At 44.7% G+C, this 14954-nt stretch overlaps 1 protein-coding gene across 2 annotated transcripts in view; it reads right to left on the minus strand.

The window, feature by feature from the left end:
- Positions 1-4983: 4983 nt before the first annotated feature.
- Positions 4984-14954, minus strand: part of PKD2L1 (polycystin 2 like 1, transient receptor potential cation channel) — a gene marked incomplete at its 5' end in the record, with an annotated part of 32426 nt that continues 22455 nt past the window's right edge. For both annotated transcript variants that reach the window (XM_080347497.1, XM_080347498.1), the window contains 11 exons: positions 4984-5224; positions 6219-6366; positions 7159-7295; positions 7554-7671; positions 7997-8118; positions 8774-8872; positions 9511-9631; positions 11564-11745; positions 12468-12638; positions 12910-13138; positions 14077-14301. In XM_080347497.1, coding sequence (XP_080203623.1) covers positions 5012-5224; positions 6219-6366; positions 7159-7295; positions 7554-7671; positions 7997-8118; positions 8774-8872; positions 9511-9631; positions 11564-11745; positions 12468-12638; positions 12910-13138; positions 14077-14301 — 1765 coding nt within the window. In that variant the 3' untranslated portion in view covers positions 4984-5011. The remainder of the gene's footprint in view (positions 5225-6218; positions 6367-7158; positions 7296-7553; positions 7672-7996; positions 8119-8773; positions 8873-9510; positions 9632-11563; positions 11746-12467; positions 12639-12909; positions 13139-14076; positions 14302-14954) is intronic.

Here is a 14954-nt window from a genome sequence, read left to right on the forward strand (position 1 = left end):
TTGAAGGCAATTGGGACGCTGATGTAGCCCCCGGTGAAAATGAGTTTGACACCCCTGCTGTAGGTAGCCACAGCGAACAGAAATGATGGGATGGCTTTTCAGCCCTTTATTAAGCAGCACAAGCACTGCTGGCTTTGAGATCCTGCTTTGCATGTTGCACTGATGGGCTGTTTCTTAGGCTGCTGTTGTGCCTTTTGGCACCTGAAGGCGAGCATGCCAGCAGAGAAATGACCGGTATTTTCTGGGGATAGCACTTGTCAGGACACAACACCATCCATAGCTGGTTTGGCACATCCTGTCACTGCTGGGCATACTGCCTCTCTTGGTAACTTGCTGTGACATGTCTCAGCAAAGCCTGGCATGACCTCAGGCTGGAAGACCCATCACCAAACATCACATTGTTTTGTCAGCTGAGCACTGAAATTCCTCCTTCAGCATTCCTGGGTCTGGGCTTGGCCTTAACTCACGGGACCCCAGGGGTTGTCACCCTTCTGCCACCTGCTTGGGCTCCTGGCATGTGCATAGCACAGCAGGCTGGCAGTGCCATCTCTGAAGCTGGGCCATGAGCAAGGCTTCTTAGTTCCTCAAACATTGAATTCCACCACCTGTCTCCAAAACCTGGCATATTCTCTTTCATCTATCCCTTGGCCTCTGAGCTCAGGAGAGGGGCTGGACCTGGCCTTCGCTGAAATTCCTCCTACTTCCACTGCTCTCCCAGTGCTGGGCTCCTTGCTTTCAGATTTGAAGGCCCTGAATTAGGGTTTCTGTGACCAGCAAAAGGACAGCACATCACTTCATCTGGGTTTGTAATCAGCTACCTCATCAGATTATGCTGATTTCTCCCCTCCCTTTTCCCTAGTTACTCATAAACACGATGAATGCTGATAGTTGTTCCCTGATATTGCTCTTTTCTTTATAAGTGACTCCTGCTCTAATGTGTTGGCAAAACAGGCAGGGGCAGGGCAGTCTCCAGCCAAGCCTCCGGTGCTAAAGGCTGACAGGTCAGCAGCAGCTATAGGCTAATACTAGCACATATAAAGGACTTTTCACAAGACCACAAAAAATTACAAAAACCTGTACTAACCCTGTTTGAAGGTCGGGGAGAAAACTGTAACCTGCTAGAGATGGGCAAAGTTTGCAATGAATACTTGGGTGGGAGGACCTAGTGTCATAAAGTGTGTTTTGGAAACCCTGGGCTCTGCTTCTGACCTTTTGCCACTGAGAAATTAATTTATCTGTGTCTTGGTTTCAGTAAAACAAATGTGAGATCTACCAGCCTCCTTTGAAAATGGAACAGAGAAGGGTCTGTAGGTATGAAGGGTTATGAGTGGTGCCGACTGATATCTACTGGCAAACTAAACATGGTTGATAAGGTAACTCCAGAAACTGGGCTCTATTTGGGGCCAGATTTACGTGTTCCTTTCAAACATGAAAGGTCAGGCTTGCTCATTGTTGGGACAGATTAATTATACTTTTGGAGAGAAGGGAGAAGAGGTACTGCCAGGAGCTTTTCACGCTCATGGCCATGGCCATTTGGGGTTGCCCCTTGCCAGATGCCTGAGCCCACTTTCATACATCTCTGCTGTGCCACTCCCTGCACACACCAATGAATCTCTCTGTTCCTCACTTGTGCTTTGACACCATGGTCAGGGCACTACTTTCTCCCCCTTGGCTGGATCCGAGAGCACCTTAAGGCAAGCCTTTCCTTCAGGGCACACACAGCACCTACCACAGTGGGGCTCAGGACTTGGCCACTGCAACTGCCAACACAAATAGCCATGGTGGTAATATCTTTTCAGAGCACCTTATATTTTTCCAAACCTCCTCCTGAAGATTTTTAAACACCTCAAGGCTCAGCTGTCTTCTGCAAGACAGGGGTTCCCCAGCCAGACACGACAGTTTGAAGGGCAATCCTCTACAAATTGGAAAAAAACATAGCCATGCACCTGTTGTAGAGGAAAAAATACTTTACTTTCCCCATGAGACATATGTCATCTAAACAGCTCCTGATAGGAGTCCTGACAATATGCATCTGAAAACAGAAGCTGCATGAACTTACCATTCAGTGTATTTATGTTGTTTCTCAACGAGCTTGAGCACATGATTGACAATCACACACAAGCAATTGCTGGGGACAAGTGATTACCTTGCCCTACTCTAGGACACATCGTATACATGGCGGCATGACGACAATGAACAGACAAGACACAGTTGCATGGAGATGTACAGGAGAAGACACTAATGCAGGCACAGGCATATACCAGTGACAGAACTTGTTTCACACTATGCGGCACTGGCATCACCAAAATCATAACATGGGGCAAAGGGAGCAGTCTTTCTGCCAGAAAGGGGGAAAGGAGCTCACTGACCAGGCTGTTAATGACACTCAGGAGACCACAGCAGCCTGTGGTTCTTGTCTGATCCCAGCCAGAGCTGATTCAGGGCTCCTCCACAGGGCAGGCTGACTGCTGCCCCTCGCCCAAAGGAGAGGAGGCTGCCAGACTGTTCTGGTCAGTAGGAAGCAGGGAGCCCTGGCAAGCTGGGCTTGCAGCTTCTGTGGTTGCCATAGACAGGCAGAGTGAGGGGCAGAGCTCTCTCCCAGCTGCAAGAGCCCCATGGGGCTCTGTGCTCTCCCTTTCCAGTTGAAAGATGGCTTCCTGGGATTCGAGCTTGAACAAACCATGCAGAACAAACACAACTGTTTCCCTCCTCCTGCTTCCCACATTGCTTGAGGCTGGTGATGACTGTCCTGTGGATCTGAGTCCAGCTGCCACACCGTTGTCCTCTTGCCTCACCTGCCTTCTCTGACACTCACAGGGTCCCTGTGCAGGCAGGAGCAATGGGGTGGAGATGGCCTTCTGGTGTGTAGTGACTGCAGGTTCCTGTGCTGTGCTGCCGTGGCTGCAGCATCCCTGCCTCCATGGGTGAGTTATCTGTGGGGCTGGTCCTGCAGATGTTTAGGAGAGCTCAGAAGGGCAACAGAAACACTGGGCAATGCAAAGGGAGAGGTCATGTGCCACCTTTTCTGTTGAGCAGAGCAAGCAAGCAACACTTTCCCTGTGAGAAATCTGAGGTTTTATAAAGCCAGGCCTTACAGGTCATCACTTTCACCTTCATTTTCTTGGCAGGACCCAAGTTCAGGATCCTGTTGTCCTCACAGTAGCTGTTTCTATGTTAAGGAGCTGAGCCTCAGCCAGCAACATATCTTCCACTGACTCTACCAGCACAAGATCAACCCCCTGAAGCAGACAGTTGCTGCTTGGATCTCTCCTGTAGTGCCAGACTCAGTTCTTCACAGATCAGTATCCCAAGTATTTGATATCTATCCAGTAATGCAGGCTCAGGACCTCACCCAGTATTCTGAGTCTCTGGAAGAGGCAGGCACTCCTTCAGAGACTTCAAAAGAGCAGCCTATATTTTTTGTTTTTAAATTAGGCCTCAATAATCAGAGTCTGCTATTGAGCCAGGATCTAAAACACGGTCTTACAAATTAATTTAAGGAAGAACCTCCCTCTGTGACTTTCAGCACACAGAGCATCTGATTCATTAACCACTGAGTGCACTGTTCAAGTCCATTAGAGAGCATGTAGCTCCTCTGTTCAGTTAGAACTTCACGTATGGATTTTCTGTATAATTAAATTCTGGGGGAAAAAAAAGGCCTATTTGAGGAAGTTCTCCTGACACGGGCCATTTTCTTCTGAATAAGACAATAACTTCAATGCTTAGAGTAGGAGGAAATAAGCAACATCACTGTTCTGAGTTCAGCTGGAAAAGCTGAAGGTAAGAAGTTCCTGCCCTGTTCTAAATTCAGTAGAACTGGGAGTCAAGAACTGTGGCAAAGTCCCAAAGATAAGTCTTATCCCCAGCAGCAGGAGTAGCTGATGGAAAGCGAGCTGTGAGACTCTGCAGCTCCTGCATCCACAGCTCTTGGCTGAAATCTAAGCTCCCTATGGGCTGGATGAGAAGGTCTCCTGCTAGACTCTGACAGCTGAATGACCCTCTGCTTCAGTTTAGCAATGGTATTTTGTAGCTGTGGCAGCCCTGGACTCTGTGGACAGCGCTGATCCTGCGGTCCTTCAGACATTCCCAGGGAGGCTTTCCCCCAGAACAGAGTGACACAACCATCTCAAAAAGGTGGCAATACAAAATTCCACTGCACAACATCCCCACTAAGCCTATCACTGCACTCTATAGCACACTGAACAGTGTAGTATTAATATGAGTCGTTAGTAGCAGCCTGGAACAACTTGCATTTCCACTGGCTTTAAGCCTAGAGAGCCTATTTGAGGTTAACTATTGTAAGAACACCAGCAATTAAGATATTTGAAATACATCTACAATGGTCCCTTATGGCTGCAGTAGTCTGCACAAACTACAAGGAAGAGAAGTCTCAGGCAGGTGAAAAATGCCTGGAAAAGGAGTATTTTGCATGCGATTGAAAAACTAGCATTTATCTCATTTTCATAAAATGAGTAAAGTCTTAGCATCCTCTTTTCTCAACATCTGAATCCAAGGCACAGAGAGGGTTACCAAAGCATTCCGGAAACTACAACAGAACAAAACTGCTGGTAACCAGGTAGGCACAGATAATTAAGTTTTTCCTTTCCATCTTTCACTATTTTTTTTTTTTTTTTTTACATGATTACCTCATCTTTGTCCTGCAGATAATTGTGGGAGTTGGGAACAAGTTACAATGTGCCACTCTGGACTTAAGTTTTCACAGAGATCTGGGGTTTCTGCTTTTTGGGAAAGGATAAATAAAAGATTATGTGTCAGCCTGTTCAGAGGCCAAATTTCTACCTACTCCAGAGATATGGGGGCCAAAGTTCTATTATAGCTTTGTGACATTACACATCATAACACTGGAAAAGAGCATCACTGATTTTTCACATCACTGGTTCCTGGCAACAGTAGTACCTGCATCCAGCTCTCTAGATTTTTCTAACAGTGGGAAAACAACAGACAGTGACAGAATACGGTAGAAGGCAGACGGGGAGCACTCGGCTGTTCACTAGAAGCGCACATCAGACTGTGGCTCAGCGTTCTTGGGCAGCTGAGATGCTGGCACACTTGACCTGGGCAAGATGGGGTAGACCCCATTTTGGGAAGAGTTGCCACTCAGGTTGTTTCCCCGTACAAGTTCTATTCCGCAGCTTTCTGCGTCTTCTTTCTCCAGCTGGTCCAGGCTCTGGGGCAGCAGCTCTTCCTGATTGGGTTCTTCCTCCTGTGAACCAGAAGAAAGAGCAACCTGCACTGTTAACAAGCTACCAAGAAATCTAGCAACATTCCAGCAGAGAGGCAAGGTGTGCATCATACTTAAATATCTTCCAACATTCTTCCATAAATTAGAACAACCTGCCTGTCTGTTGAAGACCTAATATATGATTTGCTGCAACACACTGATAAATGTACATTCAAGTATTAGACAGTTATCTTTTTGTTCTCTACAAGAACATACACAGAAATACCAAGGGAGAGCAAATCTGCAAGCAAATGCTCAAATAATCTTTTGGGCATTTTCACATGAGAATTAGGATCCTCCAAACTACCCCTTCAGGTGGGAAGAGATCACAAAACTACTCTGGAAAAGAAAGGCTTCTTTCTGACTCAGCTAGGTCACCATTGTGAAAGCCATGAAGATATGAAGTAGCGACACGGCTCCCACATGCTTTCTACCTTTGACTTTAAAGCTAAAGACCCCAAATATGCTGGTTGGCTGAAAATAGGCAGTCTTCGGCAGAAGTCGTAATTCTGTGAGGAGGCTCTATGGGAACACCACTATCGATCGTCCACCTCATGTGTGATAATTAATCTACAGGAAAGATATCAAGATCACAGTCCACAACACTATCATGAACTGTTCTTGCTGGGAAGGCCAGTATGATCTTTTTTGACCTTTGAGGATAAGTAGGTGCAAAAAAAAAACTAAGGACAAGTGAATTGCATTCACTGCCACAGGAATGAGCACAGCCTCAAAGGAGCTGGAAGGTGTGTTTAAGGTTACCATGGATAACTGGGGGGACACAAAAGCAGGAAGCTTTTTGTCACTCTGCTTGAATAGAAGAGGCTCAATCATACAAAATGCTGACCCTGCCCAGCCCTTTCTGTTTTATGTCAATGGGGACTGAGAAAGCAAAGATGATACCAGGTCCATTCACATAGCAGGACTGGTCACTTACCCTGAAACTGGTTCAAGTGCATGGTGGAAGGCTACCTACCTTGCTAACATTATCCAGTGGCTTTCCCAACAGGTCCTTCCTCTTCAGCTTGTTTCTTTCCAGCATGTCTAGCTTTTTTACCACTGCATCAATCTTGGAGCCAATGCTGTTTATTGACTGTTCCAGCTGCAGCACACGTTGCAGGAGGCTGAGGAAGATATGGAGAGAAATTGCAAGATTTTTCTTGTCACCAACAGCAGGATTTGCAGCTGAAATCTTACAGTCAATGGGCCAGACCTCAAACAGGAATGAATGCTCCACATCGCAGAACTCATTCATACCAAACGAAGACATAACTCCCTGCTACACTGTGTTTTCATCTGTGATGAGTGGTTCTGCTTAGGAGAGATCCCTACCAGTTTGGATCACTATATAATCCCATTATTAAATATTTCATCTGCCTTTCCTTTCATATGGCCCTACATGGATTGCACAGTGTTTCTCAGTAGCAGAATCAGGATCTCCTGATTCTCTGTGCTGTATTTATCCCATGTTCCTCCTGTGGAAAAACCAGCCAAGTGTTATTCTCAGACCTGGATGATGAAGGCTGACTAGGCCATAAATCAAGGATATTTATTTATTCCCACAGGACCTTCTGTAAAGGTATCAACTTCCCCTGGCCCAGTTATCAGGGCTGCCTTCTGACCTCAAACATGACAGCATATTGCCTGTGGCCAGCTGACAGCTGCGGAGGTTATTCAAGAGGCAGAAAGCAAAATTTCTTAACCCAGTCTTTTACAGGAACAAGCAAACTACATTACAAGAACTGTCCCAGTTCTCTCCTGACCTGCTCGTTTACACATGTACAAGATAAAAGAAAGGACAAGATCTTACTGAACCTGCTTAGCATCAGTGTAAACAGTTACATCGGGGAAGAAAGTAGCAAGGAATCAGACCCCTCATTTGCAGAGGGATTAAACTACTGCCAGCACAAACATACACTTGGAACTCTTCTTTGGAGACCCAGCTGGCCTTATTGATGTGGTTATTCTTTGCTTCCACGTAGCTCAGATTCTCATCCAGGTTGTTGTCATCATAGGATTTCCCCAAATTTTCAATCTCTGTATTCAGAGCAACCTAGAAGACAGATAAAGAAACTCCTGCAAAGCTGAATACTAACTCTGTGTCAGCTTTGCTGTGAATGACACAGAGCTTCACAGGCAGTGATATACTCAGCTGCTGTCCAGGCAGAGTTGGAGCTGTATTTGAGTTGTTTGAGTTATCTGCTTAGTTTATACCACAAACTCAAAGATTCCAGAAGGCCACTTTGGAGTGATCTCTACCAAACAGAGGGTTTCCTTCCTTGCCCCTCATCTCCTGCATTTTTGTTTTTACCCTTTTTGCCTCTAGGTCATGCTTCATCTCCTGTTGCTCCTCTTCATCAAGGATGTGGTTGCCATCTCTGTCGAACCTGGAAAAGGCTGCTGTGATCTCATGATCTGCATGGCCCAGTCTGCAAAAGAACAGAAAGAGAAAGCTCAAGGCACTGAGTTACTCTGCTAGGCTCTAACAGTGAAGGGAGCAGACCTTTTGAAATCAGCGTATAGTTTCCTCCTGCCAGTGACAAACCTCAACATCCCAAATGGGTGAGACAGCAACACAAACACATTTAGAACAGGAGATAAAACATGTCAGGAAAGATAATAACTGGGGGTTTTTTGAATCTTACATTGCCCAGATCTGAGCTAACTGCTCTCCCAGCCTCGAAAACCAGAGTATTTAAGCTAACTGTATGACCAAGAGAAAGGGATAGGCAGGCATCCCTCAAGCTGACTCACTCCTTCAAGCTGTTCTTGAAGTCTTCAAAGTCCAGTTCTTTTGTTCCATTCTGCAGTGCTTTCTGCACATCAGAAATCTGCTCCTTCTTCAGCTTCAGCCTCATCAGTGTCCGGTTGTAGCTCTGTTACCAAAGGTGCAAACAGACATGGAATCATGCAGGCAGAACAGTGAAACACAGGGCAGAGTGGACAATGCAGTCTGGGTGAGCAGATGCTAAGTAACACAAGATTTTAAGCTTTCTAAAAGCAAGAATACAACACTGCTGAATGAGCCCCTTTTATAAACTAGGATCATGCCTTAAAAGTGACAAATACCATTCTTTGCATCCCACAGCACAGAACTGTGACCTTCCAGGATCTTTTCTGGAATTTGCCCATGGGAAATCCAGATGTAATCCACTAGATCTGCAGGAGCAATGTAATATGCTTAGCTTAGCAAAACAGGACCTGCCATTTTATTGATCCAAGTACATTCTATCAAGGACTGGAAGAGCTTTGTCTAGAGACAGTCCTGGGAAGAAAAGTCTCTCAGAAACACTACCAACATGCTCAAGTAACAGGATTTCCACAACCTCTGCTTTCTCATCTTGCTATTGCCTAAGGATTTAGGAGCTTGATTTATCCCAGAAAGGAACTGTGACTCCTACATGCACCAAGAAGGTGAATCTGGAGTTGGCAACCACTGTTTTTCTCTAGTAAATTCCACATAGGTTGGAGACTTCCAGAGAATGCTTCAGGATTTATCTAGAAAGTAGCACAGCTTTCAGTATTCATCACCTGCTTCAAGATGTCAGAGAGTTGCAGCTCATCCTTCTGGCTTGAAAGTTCCTCCTTGACTTCTGAATAGGTGTCATTGATGATGGCCAGAAACATGTTCTAGAAAAAGGGGAAGAAAATAAATGAACAAGCATGAGGCATTTTGCCTGCTCCAGCAGTTGAAGTAGCAAGAGATAGACACAGCTGTGCAAAGCTCAGTTAAACAAGGAGCTGTTTCTGCACGGGGTATCCCTTGAGCAAATTAAAATGGGCAAAGGGAAAACCCAGTGTGGCTGAAGTGGGCCTTCTCACTGGGGAGGAGGTCCTTGCCATTAAAGCAGTGGCCAAAGGTACATTTGTACCCAGCTCAAATACCATCTTTGGTAGTCTCTCCTCCAAGATCTTTAGGAGCATCCCTCTGGCTTCCCAGAGACTGTTCCCCATGCTTTGTTCTCTGCCTGCTACAGAGCAACTGAACTGATCCCCTTGGATTCAGCTGCCACATCACTGGTATTCCCAGCCAGTTTTAGTCTTCACCTTAAAGGATGTGGGTATGGCCTTTAATCAATCTGATCATCAGATCTCCAGTTGCAATGACATGCTCTTTGTCTACCTTGATCTATTTGCACTGCAAAGCAATTGTGACAGAACCTTCCTTTCTCTCTAAGCATTTGCACTGCACCTAGCTTGGGGATTATCAGGAGGGGTGTCTCAGATACTGCTGTCAATACAGGGGCAAGGAGGGCTTTCTTGCTTACCAGGAGCACAAAGAAAACAAAGAACACATAGGTGACGAAGTAAATAGGCCCAAGGACCCTGTTGGCATTGTCAATGGAATTGTAGTCAAAGTCACCGAGAATGATCCGAAACTGAGTGAAGCTGGAGGAGAGGAAGAGCACAAGGTCACACGAAGTCACATATATTTGTCCTCAGACAGTCCTGAGGTGAACCCTGAACCTGACTGCAACCCAGATGGTTGCAGGCACAAGCCAGAGCTGGGTCTAAAGCATTCAGTCTGACTGGTGAGCTAACTGTACCCGTAGTATTTCAGAGGCAAATGGAGTTGATCTGGTGAGAGCAAGAGTTGACTAGAAAGTAAAACATGGTTTCCAGACAAATATCTGGTTGTCCAAAGTGTGTTTTGGTCTGAACAGGAGTTAAAAACAAAAACAAAACAAACCCTGAATTTTCCCTTATAAAGGCATTTTGCTCACTGAAGCCTTCTCTGGCAAAAGAGTTCATGAGACTGTGAAGAGAATATTAGTACTGGACAGTGCTCTTCAACCTTTTGCAACTCATAGCCCTTATAAAGAAGTAAGTTTAGGTCTATTGATGAGGTTTGCTTATCTCAGTTATCTATCTCTTGTAGAGCCCTTAATGGCAGGACCTGGACGCCAGAGCTCTGTGGAACACAGGCTAAAAACTGCTGCTGTAGCAGGTACCTGCTTTAACACCACGCACTGCCTGAGCAGGCCCATGGAGCGAAGGGCTGTCTGAGACAGGACATCTTAACTCAGCTCCCAACACACCCTTCTGTGGGGGCTCATCCACCCACTGGTCACCCCCCATCTCAAGTATCTTAATACATTATCTGTGGGACTTCATGGGAAACTGATCAGTGAAATGACTCTTGCAAAAAAATATCCTCCAATTATAAAAAAAATTAAATCTAAAAAAATCATAATGAAAAAGACAGACAGACACAGACTGGGAAGCCACGTGGAGAGAAAAGGACTGTGAGAGCCCTGAGCCTGAAAATTCTGCCTGAGAAATGCAAAGCTCCATTTCAGATTCAGATTCAGACTGTTTAGGGAGCTGAGAATGCTTTCCAGGTCTAAAGAAGAGGAATATGGCATTGCTTCCTTTTCTTTGGCTTAAATTGTCCCAATTCAGTGATATGGAAGTGTCACCTTCCAGCAAGAATTTATTTTTACCTCTTTTGCTTTGAAAATTTCTACTTAATCTCATTTAGAGTTATACAGCATATTTTAGAAAACTTCGTGTTGAATTAGTATTAAAATTATTGTATTATATGACTACCAACTTTCAGAAATGAAGTAGAGGTGTTATCAAATCAGATATAATGATAAATAATATAAATATGAAGTTTCTGACTTTTCATTTCAGTGTTTAATGCAATCATCTTGACAAGACAAGTGCATTACTCCTGCTTTTTACTGTGAAAACCTTGTAGGAACAAACAGTATTCCTTCCAAATCCTTGTTCAAATTGATGTGCACTATCTGATGGAAAGATAAAAGTTCATGCAGCTGTTGTGCAGACATTGAAACAATGTGATCACCAAGTGCATTTGGAAGCCAGAGAATTTCAAAATTCTGGAGCTTCTATCACCTGAGCTACAATGCTGTTCTGCAGAAAGATGTTAAAACACTCTGTATGTTGAATACCCTTGGTGTGCTTAACGACTCCACATCAAGGGAAAGCTGTCTGGGCTCTAGCAAACTGCAACTTCTCACTAAAGGCTCACATGAAAAAGCTGGGATTTCCACTGAATTGTAGGGCTGCAAGGAGTCTTAGAGTCTGATAGGGTCACTTACTCACATCCTTACTGATAAACACCAGACAACCAGAAATCTGTCTGTAACCCTCAGTTTTCTCACTGCATTCTTTTGTCCATGATGACGTCACAGCTGAATGACTGTCAGAGACTTATAAACCATTGTGGCTTTATTACAATGAGATACCACAAGTGTCTGATTGACGTTCAGATTTGCAATAGGGTGAACCTGGAAGGTAGTTAAAATTCTTTTGATGAAGTGATAGAAACATGGTTCTGACTTACACACTTACATGCATTTAACAAAGGTACTGAAGTTTTCCACTTGTGTCCCAAAAAGAAGGTAGCCCAGCTGGGCATAGGCAAAGAAGACGATGAAGAACATAATGGCAAAGCCCAGGATGTCCTTGGCACAACGTGCCAGTGTGGAGGAGAGCTGGGTCATGGTTTTGTTAAAGCTAATATACTTGAATATCTGTTAGAAGAAAGAACAGGGACAAAATTAGGTCAAACCATCAACTAGGTCGGTCTCTCTCATATATGCACATGCTTACTAAGACAAGGGGTTCACTATGGTCAAAGCACTGAGAAGACAGCCAGGCTAAGGGAATGGTGGCTTAGCATTGAGCATATTTGTCCTAAGTGTGCCACCATCTTCCTGTGGGACCATAAAGATATAACTTTGTTCCCTGTGTCAAAGGAAAATACAAAGAGGGACTGCTTTAAGGACAAATGTCTTGAGGCTAACGAGGAGCCCCAGGTACAGTGTGGCTTTCCACCATGACAAGATACTTTGGTTGAAATGCAAAGTCCATCCCAACAGATGGGTAATTGCCAGTTGTTGGGTGGCCATCATGAACGGAAAACCTGGTTTGCCAGATTATAATCCAAAATACCAAAACAGTACAGGATGGACCAAGTTACATTGTACTCATCACTTTTTAAAACCACTTTTAAACCACAATGTCTGAGTTCATCTCCCTGTCTTTTATTTCCAAATAACTGGCCTCAGAATGCAGGGTGAAAAGTTGTCTGGATTTATTGCAAAACAGAGCACGTGACTTTGAGGAAAATCCTTCTATGTTATATAGCTATTACACTCCTTCACTCAGAGGGATGGAAGACTCAGCCTCAAAGCTATCTAGAGGAAGGGATCTGAGACTGGAAGCTTTGCATCTCCCATATCCTCTACCATACCTTGATCCAGGCAAAGAATAAGTTGACTGCATTCATATTGTTGTACTGTGTCTGCCAGAATGCCAGGAACTCGAAGTCTGCATAGGTATCGGGGTGTTTCAGCAACTCTCCCAACAGCCTGTTCACCTCAATGGTGCGGAAGATGTGAAACCCAATAGCAATGATGGAGAGCTACAAAGAGGAAGAGTCTGCAGTGACTGCTGTGCCTATGCTTTCTGCAGAAATTAAAAAGTCACAGAATTCCTTAGTATCACACTTCACAGCTGCAGTCTACTACAGGGGGATGGAAATAAGGTCTTAATGCACAGAATGATGCCCTGACTTCATAACCTCTCAGACATGTCTAAGGATCTCTAAATAATTTTCCCAATTCCTTCAATTGTTTTGGCCCTTCTACCTCTCTGCTGTTGCTCACCCAAAAAAAGTGTGCAAGGATTCTCACCAGAATGACAACCACATCCAGGATGTTCCAGATGCTGGTGAAGTACTGAAGTTTGTGGATACGTAGCTCCAAAATCTCTTCCACCACATAGTAGAAGATGAAGACACAGAAGACAATTTCACAGGCAACAATGAAGAAGTCCCACACACTGACATATCGTATAAGCTTGACTGTCCGGATTTGCCAGGAGGGAATGGCACCACCAGTGGCTGGAAATTCGACCACTAACCTTGAAGAGTACAAGAAAACTGATAATTACAAACAGGAGAAGGGAGGCTCTTGGATAATTTTGAGAGGTATTGAACCTAAGCATGAGCTGTCCACAAACCATGAGTGGAAGAGTTGTGTGTTTATGCAGCCCTACCCCTGCTGCTTCACTGCCCATGATAGGAAAGGGTAAAAAGTGAAGAGAAGTGTGACTGGTTATGTCAAGAAGATCAAGTCTTCTTACTAATCTACACAGCATCTACTGACACCATCCAGTCCTAGCCCCCTGGTGGACCATATTAAAATATTTGCATTTTAAGGAACTGTGGCATTGCATTAGGTCTGGCTGAGATAATAATTTTCCACATGGCAGCCCTCATCGTGCCATGCTTTGTATCGGCAGCTAGGAAGGCACTGAAAACACATCGTTTCGGCTACTGCTGAGCAGTGCTGGCACAGCATGAAGGCTGTCTGTCCAACATTCCCCCTCACCAGTAGGCTGGGGGTGGACAAGATCCTGGGAAGGGACATAGCCAGAACAGCTGACCCAAAGTGACCGAATATGGTATCTTTCATAACATATGACATCTGCTCAACAATAAAAGCTAAGAGAAAAGAAGAGGTCAGGGGGCATTCGTTATTATGTCATTTGTCTTCCGGGGCAACCTCTACACATACTGAAGCACTACTTCCAAGGAAGTGACTGGACATCACCTGCTGATGGAAAGTACAGAATAAATCTTTTGTCTTCCCTTGCTTTCACATGTGGTCTTTTGCTTCATTAAGCTGCCTTTATCTTGACCCACAAGTTTTTTTCCATCTTATTTTCTCCTCCCCCCTGTCCTGCTGAGGAGTGATAGAGTGGCTTGGTGGGCACCTGGTGTCCAGATAAGGTCAACCCATCATAGGCATTGAAGAAGAAGCAAGAGGCAGAAGAATATTAGGTGGGATTCAGCTTACCTCAGAACACAGAACAGATTGATATTTGCATTATACACAGAGAAATCGATGAAGACAGCTCGTGTTCCCCGATCAAGCCACAACTTCTCCTTCAAGATTTGCAGGGCTTCAGCACTCTCTTCTCTGGTCAGCTTGAGGTCTATGTAGTATCCTCCCCCACTGTAACTGGTTAGTCTTCCCCAGTGAGATGAGCCACCCAGCTCCTTCTCAGAATGGTACCTCCACCTGCAACAGACAAGCCATAAGCAAAGGCATCACCATCCCATGCTTGGATATGACCTTGTAGCCAGGAGAAATTAGACTACATCTTCAATGGACAGAGCAGTTTTAAATGAGAGAGTTCGCACTTAATTCCTGTTCCTGATCTGAGCCTGCATCAGTTCTTCATTACTGAGAGATTTCCAATCTAGTGCTTCCCAGCAGTAACACAACATGACTTGCGATATTATGGAGGGAAAATTCTGCACGTTCTTTGGCTATGCCACAGCCTTGTTTGCATGGAGGTTACTCCCAAGATTTGCTGTATTGCCTTCTACCATGTTGCACACAACCCTCTGCTGAGAACACACTAGGCATCTCGTATTTCTTTATGAACAATAGCTCCTCATTCACAGACCAAGACTCATGCAGCAAGCAAAGAGTTACTAAACTGCAGCTACCTCACATTATTATAGAGAAACAGGTTTTTGAGATGAAAGAGGTGCGCTTCCTTCTCTCTGGCTCCTCAAATCCAGGAGAGAAGCAGATAGCATCATTCATTTGATAGATCTGGTTCCTAAGGTCTCTATTTATTATCACCCTCTTAAAACCAGACAACAATCTCTACCTAATTCTCCACTGGATTTTTTATGGCTTTCCCAACAGGTCCCACTCTGCCA

This window comes from Nesoenas mayeri (assembly GCF_963082525.1).
Source record: "Nesoenas mayeri genome assembly, chromosome: 7".
NCBI classification, from domain to species: domain Eukaryota; kingdom Metazoa; phylum Chordata; class Aves; order Columbiformes; family Columbidae; genus Nesoenas; species Nesoenas mayeri.